The 15,081-nt window shown below is 36.1% G+C and overlaps 1 protein-coding gene across 1 annotated transcript; it reads left to right on the top strand.

The window, feature by feature from the left end:
- The first annotated feature begins 225 nt into the window (after positions 1 to 225).
- LOC128989154 (calcitonin gene-related peptide type 1 receptor-like) lies at positions 226 to 14,589 on the top strand. Its single transcript, XM_054411023.1, has 10 exons — positions 226 to 303; positions 1,140 to 1,264; positions 2,079 to 2,224; positions 5,501 to 5,611; positions 7,760 to 7,866; positions 8,670 to 8,761; positions 10,875 to 11,001; positions 11,581 to 11,801; positions 12,631 to 12,919; positions 14,293 to 14,589. Exons 1-10 carry the CDS (start codon positions 226 to 228, stop codon positions 14,431 to 14,433), a joined length of 1,437 nt encoding a protein of 478 aa, XP_054266998.1. The 3' UTR covers positions 14,434 to 14,589.
- The last annotated feature ends 492 nt before the right edge of the window (positions 14,590 to 15,081 follow it).

The following is a 15,081-nucleotide window of genomic DNA, read 5'->3' as shown; positions in this document are numbered from 1 at the left end:
TGTGATGTGAATAAGTAATAGAACAATTTTGCTTTATATAGGTGTTGTGATTGTTGACAAGTGGAAAATGGTATGGATCATCACTTAAGTCTATTTTCACACAAACTTCATAATAAATGGACTTGAATTAAAATACAGTTTCGAAGCTACGCATATTTCGCTTGGTGTCATGGGAAGCTGCATCTTGTGTGGAGAGAGCCTTCTCGAAGCAGGGAACCTGAAAAAATGTCCTCACCCGAGGTATTGCTGCTCTTTTACATGCCAGTGAAGAGCGTGGGGACAACGTTCGACTTATTTAGGAAGGTAAAACATCCTTAAAGGTCCATGAAAAGTGTCAAACATTGTATACACAACCATCGTCCATTGCTGCAGCTAATTGTGTCGCAGCATCAGTCATCTGATTTGTCCTTTTCGGACCCAGAGGAAGGCCCTAGTCGCCTCTCTCTTTCTCGTTGAAGCATCGATTTGGTGTTTGACATTAAAGTTCACTGTTTTTTTTGTGGCAAAGATGCCTTGAACTGAGCCAGTACAAAACTCCCACAAAAATATAGAAAGGTTGTACATAAAGTGCTTACCCTACCAATATTTAACTCCGTCAAGAAACCTGCTATAGAACGTAAAGATGAATGGGGTCAGTTGATTTTATCCCGAATAGCCGGTGTTGGAGATTTAGTAGCCACCCAAGCAAAGTATTGCCGTGACTGTTATTCTACATTTTTTAGAAACCCATCAGAAAAAGGTGTAGGTAGACCGGAAGACGTCACTAAAAGGGATGCAGTTTTAAAATTATGTTGTTGCATTGAAAATAACGACGAATCCTAGTTTAGCATCACTGAGCTATTAGAAAAAATGGAAGAATTTTTACCAGGAAAGGAAATTTACAGTTAATAATACTTAGTTAGGAAGCTGTCTGAGCATTTAAGGGAGAAAATTACATTTTCGACTTAGGTGGGAAGGGGAAATGTAACAGTTGTAACGTTGAGTGATACTTCTCACAAACTATTGCGGGGGTCATGGAACGCTGATAGAATGACGGATTTGGAGACCAGCGCAAGAAAATAGTTGAAGAGGCTGCCCAGATTATTAGGGAAGACATTATAAAATTAGTATATGACTCAAATCTGTTTATCCATCGACAGATTGTTTATCAAGGGAAGAGGCATCTAAACTCAACTTGTTCTGCCATGTGTAGCCGCTGTTTTGGAGGCTGCGCCAATGGACCTCTCACATCTCTGTTGGATGATGAAGATGTTGATGCGGGATTGTAGTTACAAGAAAGGTTGTATGTAGGTTAAGAATATGCTTTATTTTGGACGGGTTGAAATTCGCCCCCAGAAACCGATCCGTACTATTCTAAAATGTGCAGGAAAAATTATTAACTTATCTTAGCTATTTTTTATTTGTTGATATGTGAGTATTAGTTGTAAATAAGATTTAAAAAAACTAAGGTAAAGAAAGTCCAATAATACATATCTTACAAATGATGCAAGAGTTTTATTTATTTTTTTATATATATTTTTTTAAAACAAAAATTAAAATATATCAAATAAAACGCCTTAAAGTGCTATGAATTATTGTTGCGGCAATTGTTTAGCATGACCACTTTCATTCTGAATGATTTAAGACTAAAACCATTAAAATCGGTGACACTGGTGTCACTCAATAAAGATTTTTGTATTTTTACGTCACTTAGACCCTTTCTAGCCCTTTACTGGGGAAGCAAGCGGAGGAAGTGAGGGGAACTTTCAGGAAATACTTACCTAATGACATACTAACACCATACCAAAAATCAGCTAGTTATTAATTTGTTCTATTTTTTTACCTAAAGTGCCTGGGCTATTATTGCAACATATTGTAAGAGAACAACCAAACCCTACAGTACACAAACTGTAGCGTCAGCTGTTGATATTCCTAGTTTTCCCACCAATGTCCGCACAGTTGCTATATGTTTGAAACTACATTTGAGCAACTTTAAACTCGAAAGTTGTGTGAGTTGGATCGAAATAGATGCAAACCTAATGGTATATCCTCATTTTCTGTACAACATCTGATTTGACTGTAAACAAATTATTTTTCAGAGAGCCCAAGATGGCGGAAGATGAAAGAACGGAGATTGTGAACACCACGATTGACCCGAATGTGAAGTTCCTGTTGAGACTAAAGCAAGACTGTGATGACAGACGAAGACAACAACGACAAGAGCTTGTGTTTTATACTGTTGATGGTGAGTAATAGCTATTTGTGTTTAAAAGCGCAAAGTAGGTCATTGCCACTCGAGAACTGTATACATAAATTTCGTTAAGCTGGGGTTTCCTAGACGCGGAAGAGAAGCGCGGAGGGTGGAGAGCGGAGAGCGGAAAAGTGATTAACAATGGCGTTCTGCTCCACTTCTAGGAAAACGGTAACGTTAAAATTACCTAAGCCGAGAGGAGTCCGCTCTCCGCGTTCCTCTCTCCGCGCTCCGCTTCCAAGGCTAGGAAGATTAACTTAATTAACCAGATTAACACCATAATGAACTTATCATAACACACGCATTAACTTTTCTGTTGTGTATAAAATGTTATTTAGGTTATGCTATTAGTTTACCGGTTGTTGACGTACCCGATCCGCGGCTGTGGTTGGGGTAGAAACACCAACAGTGAAATTAGCTGATTAGCGAGTGGGATTGATCCACTCTCACTCTGGAGCGTAAATGATTTATTTTGCGTACTGTTTCCAGGTGTAGCCTTGTGATCATTACCATGCAGTGGTAAGAAAAAGTAAGATTTAGTACGGTTATTATGAGCTTGTATGTGTGTGTTCCCTCTTCTAGTATACATCGGTTTCTATATTATGTGTCTATAGGAAAGTAGCATTTAATAGACTAACACATTACGAGGTTTCCATGAATAAATGTTTCACTGGACTGTCTTTAGAACGAAGATTCCAATGGTAAACAATCATAGTGTCGAGTTTCTCTTCCCAACATACCCACAAATATTAGAGTACCTAGTTTGGTCTGCTTTCGTTTTAACGAACAGAAATTCTTTAGAAAAATTGCATGAAAATTCTTTAGAATTTTCAAATCTAAATCTGCATGATATTTCATGCAACAATAACACTTCAAGTGCTTCCTATGGAATTATGTTTTTCATCATGTATTTATATCAACATGTGTGGGATAACTCAAAATATATTATTTTAGAAATAGTTTTAAAATAATATAAAAGAAAATGTAAGAATAATTCCAATCATGTATGCCATTGTAACATAGTTACAAAGAGTAGTTGTTACATAACATTTTGGAAATACTTGCCTTTTAATATTAATACAAGGTTAGATTCCATTACATAGCCTACAACTATCGACCAGTTATTTAGATCTCTTGACCTACTGAACCTTTTAGTATTAGTCGTCAACTTAGAAAATGTGTACTATTAAAAACCCTCATTAAAAAAACAATCTTTTTCAATAGGGTGTTTTCTTATTGTATTTTTATCACTACTCTAAAACGCTCGTTTCAGAAACCAATGTGGGAAACCGATAAGAGTTTATCGATGAACGCAAGCACAGTACTCGGTACAAATTATGCTGCAGTAATATTTACTCACATGTAGCATAAAATATATATAAACCCACATATTAGATAAGATGTGATAATATAAAAACTCTATAATACTAGAAATTTATGAATATGTTTGAAATACCCGCTTTACGCTTTATACGCCAATAAAGTTGGACAATTAAGTAACCAAAACGTCATACCGTATAGGCAAATCAAATTCAATGGTTTCTTGGAATTTGAGCCACCCAATATTATTGGTATCAATATTATTGATACCTCAATAGTGCAATTAATAATATTGCCAATAATATCTGCCATACATTGTCGTACGGTTGTATTAGTCACACGATTATTAAACTGCGGGGGATATCCGAGTTAATCGTATCATTATCTGAATATCTCAACCATTTGAATATCAAACTAATAGCGATTTTCATTGACTCTCTCCACGTTTTAATCACAGTCATCGCTTCTTTTGATACTATCATCTGAATTCCAATGGAGTACTTCGTCCCATTAATAAATTTAGAAATGCACTTCATGAGAAAGGGAAACAATGATTGCAAAATTTGGTTTAAAATTTGTGTAGTATCTGTTGGAAAAACTTATTATTAATCTTGTTTTCAGTTAACAACGCACAATATTATTATAGTAAGACAATTTACAGGTTTGTGTAGGAATTAACACTTAAAGTAATATATCACTCAGTAAACTATTATTAACATAATTTCTTCATCCATTTTATGTTGTTAAATGTTAAATTTTAAATGTTTAATCATTCTCTCATAAAAGGTCTGCAAATGAATCTTCCTTCATGGTAAAATAATTCCACAAATTTTCCCGTAAATAAGTCACAGCATAGAATGGGTGGGGTGGAAATGTAATTAATCCTTGAAGAAATGTTCGTTAAAACACTTTGTTAGGCTGCGTTCCCTGTTATCATGAGTAACTAAACCATACAAACTGCGTTCTTTTCATGAAATAACCTTTTAGAAAAGAGTGTTTAGTATATTTATTTTTGATACGATTGCAAGTCTATTTAAAATGTAAGAAATCAGCAGGAAGTAATTACTATTTACATTTTGTAACTTTTTTGTAACTATCCAAATTTGTTAGGTCAATAAAAATTTCGACTTACAGATTGGATTTGAAGTTGTTAGAACATATTTCAGGTCAAACCAGGAATGAACATTTATCGTTCATACTATTTAAAGTATAATTCATCATTTGCTAATTTGATGTGATGATGGATAGCAACAGTCAAGTTAAATTCATAAAATCCTTTCTAACTACATATTGACTTTTTTGTCTGAATTAAAAAGTCTTGGCGCGCAACAGTATAAGACTTAGAATGTTGCGTTCCGAACTCAGGTGGCAATGTTTGAAGTATATTTTGTTTCAGAACCATTGTGACCGACATTGTTTGACGTATGTTTTGTCGCAGAACCATGGTACCCCATGTTGTTTAATGTATTTTTTTTGTTGCAGAACCATGATTCCCCATAGTGTTTGACGTATATTTTGTCGCAGAACCATGATTCCCTATAGTGTTTGAGGTATACTGTTATCTTCTTGCAGAACCATAATATCCCATAGTGTTTGACGCATATTTTGTTGCAGAGTCATAGTGCCCCATAGTGTTTGACGTATATTTTGTTGCAGAGCCATAGTGCCCCATAGTGTTCGACGTATATTTTGTTGCAGAACCATTGTACCACATAGTGTTTGACGTATATTTTGTTGCAGAGTCATAGTGCCCAATAGTGTTTGACGTATATTTTGTTGCAGAGTCATAGTGCCCCATAGTGTTTGACATATATTTTGTTGCAGAGTCATAGTGCCCCATAGTGTTTGACGTATATTTTGTTGCAGAACCATAGTGCCCCATAGTGTTTGACATATATTTTGTTGCAGAACCATGATGCCCAATAGCGTTTGACGTATATTCTGTTGCAGAAACATGGTGCCCCACAGTGTTTGACGGTTGGGCCTGTTGGGATGCGACGCCCCCTGGTACTCGTGCCACGGTACCTTGTCCTAAATTCGTCACAGGATTTGATCCATCACGTAAGTTTACCTGTATATCATTACTTTTTATGACCTTAAGCTTTAATTTTTACAGCGAAACAAGGATCAGTCTTAGATATGACGCTTAGTTTATTTTTGCAACTGTTGTAAGTTTATATTTGGGGGTTTTCGTGATCTAGTAATTTTAAATGTGTAGGCTAATACATAAACACATGTTAAAAGAGCAGATGGTTTGTAATATATTTTTAAATATTGGATATCTACGAAATAAAATGGACCATTAGTACACGTTTTACGTTTTTAATTAAAATTCACGTTTGCTCCAGACAGAAACTGACGATAGACTTTACAACACTGGACAACATTTATAATTAGGACAAAATACAAAAAAAACTCAATTACCTTTGTGCAGAAGTTTTAATAACCATTCGTCTGGAAATGGCCTTATATTGATAAATGTTTATTACATGGCTCTGGGACTCAATACTTTTTTGACGGATTGAATATGGTTAAAATGTGAAGAATATAAAGAGACTTGTCCAAAGAGGGTTATAATATACTCATTAGGTTTTAATTTAATGTATATTTAATTATTTACTGCTCGTAGTTAATATATTTCAAAAACTTGATTTCTCCTGGATTGGTCTGTTAGTTTGGTTTCTAAAACGGTCATAATAAATGGCCGTAAAATACCATAAAAACCTTTTTTGGGCTGAAATATTTAATAGTTTTATCTCCCTAAATAACAATAAATTCCATTTTTAAGTGACTCAACTATCTGATATACGCATAAATAAACTGGATTTAATAATTCATTAATTTATTTATTTAATAAGCAATTCATTATCCTAGGAACACAAACAAATACCTGAAAATGGGAGTGAGGTAAATTTAACTAATTGACTAGAATCATTACATAACAATGATTAATTATACAGTAAACACTTAAGCATTATGCATAACATGTCATTGTTTCATAGTTAACATATGTTACATCTTTGCATTGTGCAACTAGTTTTTTTATCAACTATCGAATAAAAATAATTTTTATATTTTTATCGAATTTAATGTTGTAAATTTGAGCAAATTTTGAAAACTAGCGATTACGTGTAAAATTAGGCCATGCTTACTTAGCAATAAACTTAGCATGAATAATTTAGGGTTCTGCTATTGGACTGGATACTGATACAGTTCAAGGTATATCGTATAATAGTATATTACGTTACTAGTCCTGAAAATAAGTGTTTACCGGACGATTGTGGTCGTTCCCGTGCGTGACGAAGTCGAGTACGGGATTACCATACGAGTCCGGTAAACACATTTTGGACGAGTGACGTACGATATTTTATGCCATACTACTAAATCTGTTCAAATCCTTATATATTACTACCAACACTTGCTGGTGTTCCCTGTGTGTGATTGGATTAACAATCACTAGTCATAACCTTTAAGGGAGGTTATTTAGTACGTAATGATACCCAATTTAATTAAGCTTGCGGCAAACAGCTGTTTTCTGGACTAAATCCTTCCGTGGGAAGTTCGTCAAAATAATGTAGTGTGGCGTAAAAGGATGTACTATTAGTAATAATTTAAACGCTTTACTAAGACATCAACGTAATGTTTACGTGCGTATTTTGACCTAAATATAGAGGGTAACTGTAGAATGGAGTGGATGATCAGCGTTACTTTCAACATAGCCTCCTCTGTTGACAAGACGAAGACTGAGACGAGACAAAAGTCGGTCACGCCGCAGCCCCTGGCCTACCGAAACATCTGTTGCGCCAATTAACAATTAAGCTTCTCCGCAATGTTTAAATGATTTTTTATAAATTTTACAACCTTGCTAATCAGCCGGCCGACGTGACGTTCTCAAAACTGTGGCATTAAACCCGTAAAAACAGGAGGAAGCAGTTTTGAACCATATAAAAGTTTGTCCTGCTTAGTTTTCTCAAGAATAAAACTAAAGTTCGGCCACTTAGAAAGCGACCTCCTCCAACATTGGTTTAGCATTAGCGCGCAGGTCGTTTTCTAAGCGGCCGAACTATAGTGAACATCTGATTGCCAGGCTACATAAAAACTTAAATAACTAAAGCAACACATAGAGTGCTTCGAGGTTGAATTTTGCACTGTTCAAAATAAAATGTGTTTAATAACACCTAGCGTATATTGTATGGCCTGTATTGTTAGGGACGGCGTATCGCAGCTGTCTACAGAACGGAACCTGGTTCAGACATCCTTCTACAGGACGTCCTTGGTCTAACTACACTACCTGTGTGGACCTACATGATCTGGCGGTAAATACTACAACACATACTACTATGACATATATGCTATTGAGGGCTCTTCTGTACACACGTCTAATGATACTAAAAACATATGTGTATACTTTTACTGAATCACATTTAATATGGTTAATACACATACAAATATTGATTGTTGATCGATTTTGAGTGACACTGTAATAATAACGATTTTGACCCAATTGGGTCTGAGAATGGTTGAATAAGTTCAGTTTAATTTCAAAAGAATATGTCGGTTGCATTAGACTTGCCAATGCAAATAACTATGATTATCGATGTTGAAATTTAGTTAATCTCTCGACAATGATTTTCGCCTATATTTTTAATGTGCTAATTAATTCTACATTTTCACTTTATCAATTTTCGTGACGAAATGGACGGGATACGATTTGCGGTTATTTTTTAACTAGGGCAAATACGAACAACTTTATCTGAACCTGGATATTTTATGCTGGTTAAGAGGTATTATGTTGTTGTACTTCTGTTATCTAGACAATTTTAAAAGCTATTTAATTAAGTTTTACTCATAAACACGAAATTTTTTAAAATGTATTGTTCATGGAGAATTTTTCACTTTCAGATCAGGTCCAACTATAGAGTTGAGTAGTATTTAAGTTATTTCTAAAACATGTATTGATTCCCCATTTTAAGCTGTGTAAAAAAACTATTTACATCAATAGGAAAATAACACCTTTTAGCACGTTAGACGGTTATTTGTTTTACTACAGCTCATTTAAATTTATTCTCAATGTTGGTGGGAGTGTTGATACTCTTGAATACAATTTCTATGTTTCTAGTTCAGGGAGATTGTCAATAATCTCTACATCACTGGATACTCAATCTCCTTTGCTGCTCTGATCATCTCTCTCATCATATTCTTTACATTCAGGTAAAGTAATTTTATTTACTAAATATTTTTATAGTTAGGCAGTATACAACAATTATAAATATTTAGCTAAATCAATAATGACAGGTATAAACAATTGTAAGACCCAATATCTTAGTTGTTACTGAGCTCTTATCTAAGCTAGCCTTTTATATAATGTACTGTCACAGCAAATTTAAGACACTATTGTTGTACCTACAGACCGATGTAGCAGCTCCTAATTGAATTATTATAACTTAGGTACATTTAATATTTAGACTCATTGAAACCCAAATTTAATTAAAATAACCTTGAGTCTTCAAACATGTAAACGGTCTTAAATATCAGTATGCAGAAAGATTGTATTTCTTTCTTTAATGATTCCGAATCAATCCAGATTTTATGTGATAAAACCATAAAACATGGTGGAAGTATAAAACCTTATCATTCCACCACAATGATAAAGTATATCCGAATTTCAATATCAAACATATGGAAACTAAACCTAATCATATACAGTGACGTGTAATCATACTCAATTGCATTACAACCGTTAATAGACCCTTTGGACGAAGTTATTACTGTGGTCGTTAACAGTGTGTGTTTAAAAGCAATGTGTCATTTCAGCGAATAAACAGCACAAAGGAATACATTGACAGTCCGCAACAGCAATTCCGAAATTCTTTGAATAATTTATATGTAGAAAAAGCATAAATTATGATATTACTAAAATATATTTTAGTATATTTGTCGCTCGCCTATAAAAGCATTTTGATATAAATCCAAAAGCGTCAAGGATTTTTGTAGTTTTAGCTGAATAAAAATATATGGTATGGTATTGTTGACCAAGATTATTTTTTTATTATTTTTTGGAAACTCAACACATTATCTAATTACTACGGTATCAAACATTTTTAATCCATGAGGATTATTTGTTTGAAAAAATAGTACTCATATATACCGGTGGATAAGTGAATTGCCTACAAGACCCAATAATTTTTTCCGGCCAGTGACGGTGTCAGATTTCATAATATTACCGGGAAAAAATAACCTAATCTATAAAACATTCGGTTTTTTTATCTTTGACCATACATTTTCGTTTTAATTTTTACAGTTTTATAACTGTTTATATCTCCCATTTATACAGTTAAATTTCCTGTGATGTTTTCCCAATCTTCATAGGTCTAATTAAGCATAACACATGAAAATAACAAAATACAATACAATTAGTTACATACAATGAAGATAGAATGCATACCAATGCAGTTTCTGATTGCCTTGCAAACTGCGAACTCGATACACTATTGTGTGGAACTGTTAGAACTCGCTTTAACATGCTAATGATGACACCTAGGTTACATAGGTCTTAGTTGTGACTGGTGGTAGGCCTACCTCCAAATTTTGTCACAAGGGTCTTATCTTCTGTATTTTCAAAGAACGCTAGAAAATATACGTTGAGGGTTTTTATCTTCAAACCAGGAATAGTTGATACAAAATATTGGATAAATAAAAATACTATAGTTGTAAGCAGACACAATCTGCTTCCTGCCATGTCCACGGCAGTGCGTGTAATTGATAGGCCTATCATGTTCGTTTTTATGTTTTGTAAAATTGTGTTTTATTTATTTATTCTGACGACACATCAAGTGGATCCTTTTGTTTGCCTGACAATGGCGGAGATCAGTAAATAACCGCCGAAACATATGTAGCAATTTCGACACTTCATGTTAAGGATTGTCTGACGAGGTATGTTTTAACCATTTGTCATATTACCCAATCCTGGGGCTACGAAAATGAATTTTAATTGTAATTTACGTTACAGAAGTCTACGTTGTACCAGGATCGCTATCCACGTCCATCTGTTCCTCAGTTTCGCTGGTAATGGCCTCGCGTGGTTGGTCTGTTACCACAAAGTGGTTGGAAACCCTCCAGTGATCAGTCATAACCTTGTACGTTACAGTTTACTCTCTGTTACAGAAGTCTTCGTTGTACTGTACCAGGATCGCTATCCACGTCCATCTGTTCCTCAGTTTCGCTGGTAATGACCTCACGTGGTTGGTCTGTTACCACAAAGTGGTTGGAAACCCTTCAGTGATCAGTCATAACCTTGTACGTTACAGTTTACTCTCTGTTCCAGAAGTCTACGATGTACCAGGATAGCTATCCACGTCCATCTGTTCCTCAGTTTCGCTGGTAATGACCTCGCGTGGTTGGTCTGGTACCACAAAGTGGTTGGAAACCCTTCAGTGATCAGTCAGAATCTAGTAAGTAAAAAAGTCTCATTTAACAAAGTGGAGTTAACAGCATATTCAACGTTTATTATTGCATCAGACCATGTTTGCGGATAAAATAATGTCATATTTTGACTTACAGATTCTTACCTACACCTAGGAAAACAAAACTGACACTATTTTCGATCACCCGTTCTCTTACAACAATACTAAAATACAGTTACTAAAATAAATCTTAATATTTATCATATTTAGAAAATAATTAGTAGAAAGCAAGCTTGAGACGAATACTGTACTTAAGGAAATACATGATTTTCTCAAGGGAGCAAATAAACAGTTTGACGTTAGCAAAACAAACTTGTCAGTTATTTTTTTTTCAATACACAAAGGACTCCACTACAAAACTTTCTGTTTTCAATGAGCTTACAAATGTTTAGATTGGTTCTCAACGTTTCAAAAGACACTGAGTATTTCTAGTTTCATAATCTCATTCAAACTTCGAAATTGCTTAATTACTGAACTCATACCATCCTACAAATAACGTTCACCCGGAAATATTACCACTGTGAAGATTATTCCAGTTTTATTCCACGTATTACTCTCCATTCGCAGAGCTTCTGTCAAGTGCTGCATGTCGTCATACAGTACCTGATGGTGGCCAACTACTTCTGGATGTTCTGCGAGGGTCTCCACCTTCACCTCGCCTTGGTCGTCGTCTTCGTCAAGGACAACTGGGCGATGAGGTGGTTCTACTTCCTGGGATGGGGCGTTCCCGTGCTCATCACTGCTCTATACGCCAGCGTCAGATATCAGACGCCCGAAGATACCAACCAGTAAGATATTGGATCAAGTATTTCTGGAAGTAAATTTAGTTAATATCGGTTATCCAGATTAAATTACTAGATCTCTACAAATATCACTTGCATAGGGTTTAAACGAGAAGTTACAAACCAACCAGCCAGACATGGTAATTTTGTAACTTATTTACTTGGGAAATCATCGTAGCCACTCAAAACACTGTATCCCTCTGAGATGTTGGATGAACGACAGCTACACTCAGTGGATTCTGACAGTTCCAGTGTGTCTGTTGATGCTCGCGAGTCTAGCGTTCCACATCAATGTAGTCAGAGTGTTGCTCACCATACTGTGTCTGTCTAGATGCTGGATGAACGACAGCTACACTCAGTGGATCCTGACAGTTTCTGTGTATCTGTCGATGCTCGCAAGTCTAGTGTTCCTCATCAATGTAGTCAGAGTGTTGCTCACCAAACTGTATCTGTCTAGATGCTGGATGAACCACAGCTACACTCAGGGGATCCTGACAGTTTCTGTGTATCTGTCGATGCTCGCGAGTCTAGTGTTCCTCATCAATATAGTCAGAGTGTTGCTCACCATACTGTGTCTGTCTAGATGCTGGATGAACGACAGCTACACTCAGTGGATCCTGACAGTTTCTGTGTATCTGTCGATGCTCGCAAGTCTAGTGTTCCTCATCAATGTAGTCAGAGTGTTGCTCACCAAACTGTATCTGTCTAGATGCTGGATGAACGACAGCTACACTCAGGGGATCCTGAAAGTTCCTGGGTGTCTGTCGATGCTCGCGAGTCTAGCGTTCCACATCAATGTAGTTAGAGTATTGTTCACCAAACTGTGTCTGTCTAGATGCTGGATGAACGACAGCTACACTCAGTGGATCCTGACAGTTCCTGTGTGTCTGTCGATGCTCGCGAGTCTAGCGTTTCTTATCAACGTTGTTAGAGTATTGCTCACCAAACTCCACATCAACTCTGCCAACCCCGCTCCTATTGGTCTACGCAAGGCGGTCCGGGCAGCGCTCATCCTTGTTCCACTCTTCGGCATCCACCACATCCTCATCCCCTTCCGTCCAGAGCCACACTCCTCGTGGGAGAAGGTGTACCAGATATTCTCCGCCGTCATGGTTTCATCACAGGTAATTATTAAAAAATATTTTGACAAAAGATTTTCATAATATGAGTTAAGTGAGGATGATTAAGCGATTTGGGGAGTTATAAATTTAACAGTATTCTATATATGAAATGATTGTAACCTAGATAAACCATATACCCTCATAAATATCACCAAGATTTAAACTATAATATTAAAATTAATTGGCACATTTGATCAAACAATGTATCCAAACACAATACTAAGCCGTTAAATTCGGTTAAATCCACAAAAATTTATGAAAGAGTGACTATGCTCGATAAACATTGATTAATGACCTAAGCAACATGATGATGAATAAATTTCCATGACGTATCGAGTTTGTTTGAAATATACGTTGCAAATCTGTTTTTACTTTTCGTTGATGATCGTCGTATTTGAATTATTTTAAAACTATCATTCAAATACCCCCGCCGCAGCAAACCTGCCGACTAAGCGAATTTCCATTTGCCTGAATTGATTTTTAATTGAATGTATTTAATTAACATTAGGTTTTATGAGTACCTAGGCTTGGTGCTACAGGGAGGGTAAAAAAGTGTACTTTTGGTAAAATATGAATAACTTTGTATAAAATAAATAAATTTACCAAGTTTGATTAAAATATATCCATAAACAAGCAAACTACAACATTTTACAATATTCTCCATAAGAATAACATGGGAATATTAAAATAACATTTTTTTGAATTTTCTCCGTAACCAATAATTGTACAAAAACACTTGGATATACTGAATTATTTCTTTTTTTAAGCTCTTTAAAAAGGTCCGGAGAGAAATTGGGAAATTTTGTGTTTAGAGGGTAAAAAATTAGAAAAACCAATTTTTACCCCATAAAACCCCCCATAAAACCCTGTTTCCATGGTCCGATCATGCTGGTTCGCGAACTCATTCAAGTTTATCCCGCCTTACACCTTCAAACCAAATTTCATCAAAATCGGACAAAAATTACTCAAGCTATCGTGTTCACGGACACATATATATATAAATCTATATATATATATATATATATATACATATATAAAAATTTGAACAAATGGTGTTTTTGGCCTCTGGGGACATCAAAATGAAAAAGTAAATCGGTCCCGGGCCTACGTCTTACCATGCCACCTACGGTAATAGCTACTTCCCTATAGGGAAATTCGCTAAAAGCAATTGTACATAAACTGAAGAATACCTTAAGTGGTACACCAGTGTAGTTATACTTAATACTTTACATTACTTCCAAACATATTAGTTATAAACATTTACAAGCTTTATATTAAACATGATTTTTTACACACTGTATATTTTTCTATTAAAAGCTTGAAATTATATCTCTTGTATATATAATTTGAAATACATAGTTTAACTTATATTGCAGGGGTTTTGCGTTTCTGTGCTGTTCTGCTTCGCCAACGTTGACGTCCACAGCGCCTTCAAGGCGGTTCTTCGAAGACTAAACCGGAGAAATGCGGCTCACGAAAACCTGACAATGGCCACGCAGACAAGAGAGGTTGTCTGAAAAATGGTTGTCCCCAGTCGTCTGATGGAGGCGTTTGTCTGACATCTACAGCGGCCTCTTGCTACACGCAGACAAGAGAGGTTGTCTGAAAAATGGTTGTCCCCAGTCGTCTGATGGAGGCGTTTGTCTGACATCTACAGCGGCCTCTTGCTACACGCAGACAAGAGAGGTTGTATGAAAAATGGTTGTCCCCAGTCGTCTGATGGAGGCGTTTGTCTGACATCTATAGTGGCCTCTTGCTACACGCAAACAAGAGAGGTTGTCTGAAGAATGGTTGTCCCCAGTCGTCTGATGGAGGCGTTTGTCTGACATCTACAGTGGCCTCTTGCTACATGCAGACAAGAGAGGTTGTCTGAAGAATGGTTATCCCCAATCGTCTGATGGAGGTGTTTGTCTGACATATACAGTGGCCTCTTGCTACACGCAAACAAGAGAGGTTGTCTGAAGAATGGTTATCCCCAATCGTCTGATGGAGGTGTTTGTCTGACATATACAGTGGCCTCTTGCTACACGCAAACAAGAGAGGTTGTCTGAAGAATGGTTGTCCCCAGTCGTCTGATGGAGGTGTTTGTCTGACATATACAGTGGCCTCTTGCTACACGCAAACAAGAGAGGTTGTCTGAAGAATGGTTATCCCCAATCGTCTGA

The sequence above is a fragment of the Macrosteles quadrilineatus genome, unplaced genomic scaffold, assembly GCF_028750875.1.
Source record: "Macrosteles quadrilineatus isolate MER2022 unplaced genomic scaffold, UCM_ALF_1.0 Scaffold_3__2_contigs__length_128488019, whole genome shotgun sequence".
Classification (NCBI taxonomy): domain Eukaryota; kingdom Metazoa; phylum Arthropoda; class Insecta; order Hemiptera; family Cicadellidae; genus Macrosteles; species Macrosteles quadrilineatus.
This window is presented reverse-complemented; position numbering and strand designations above follow the sequence as displayed.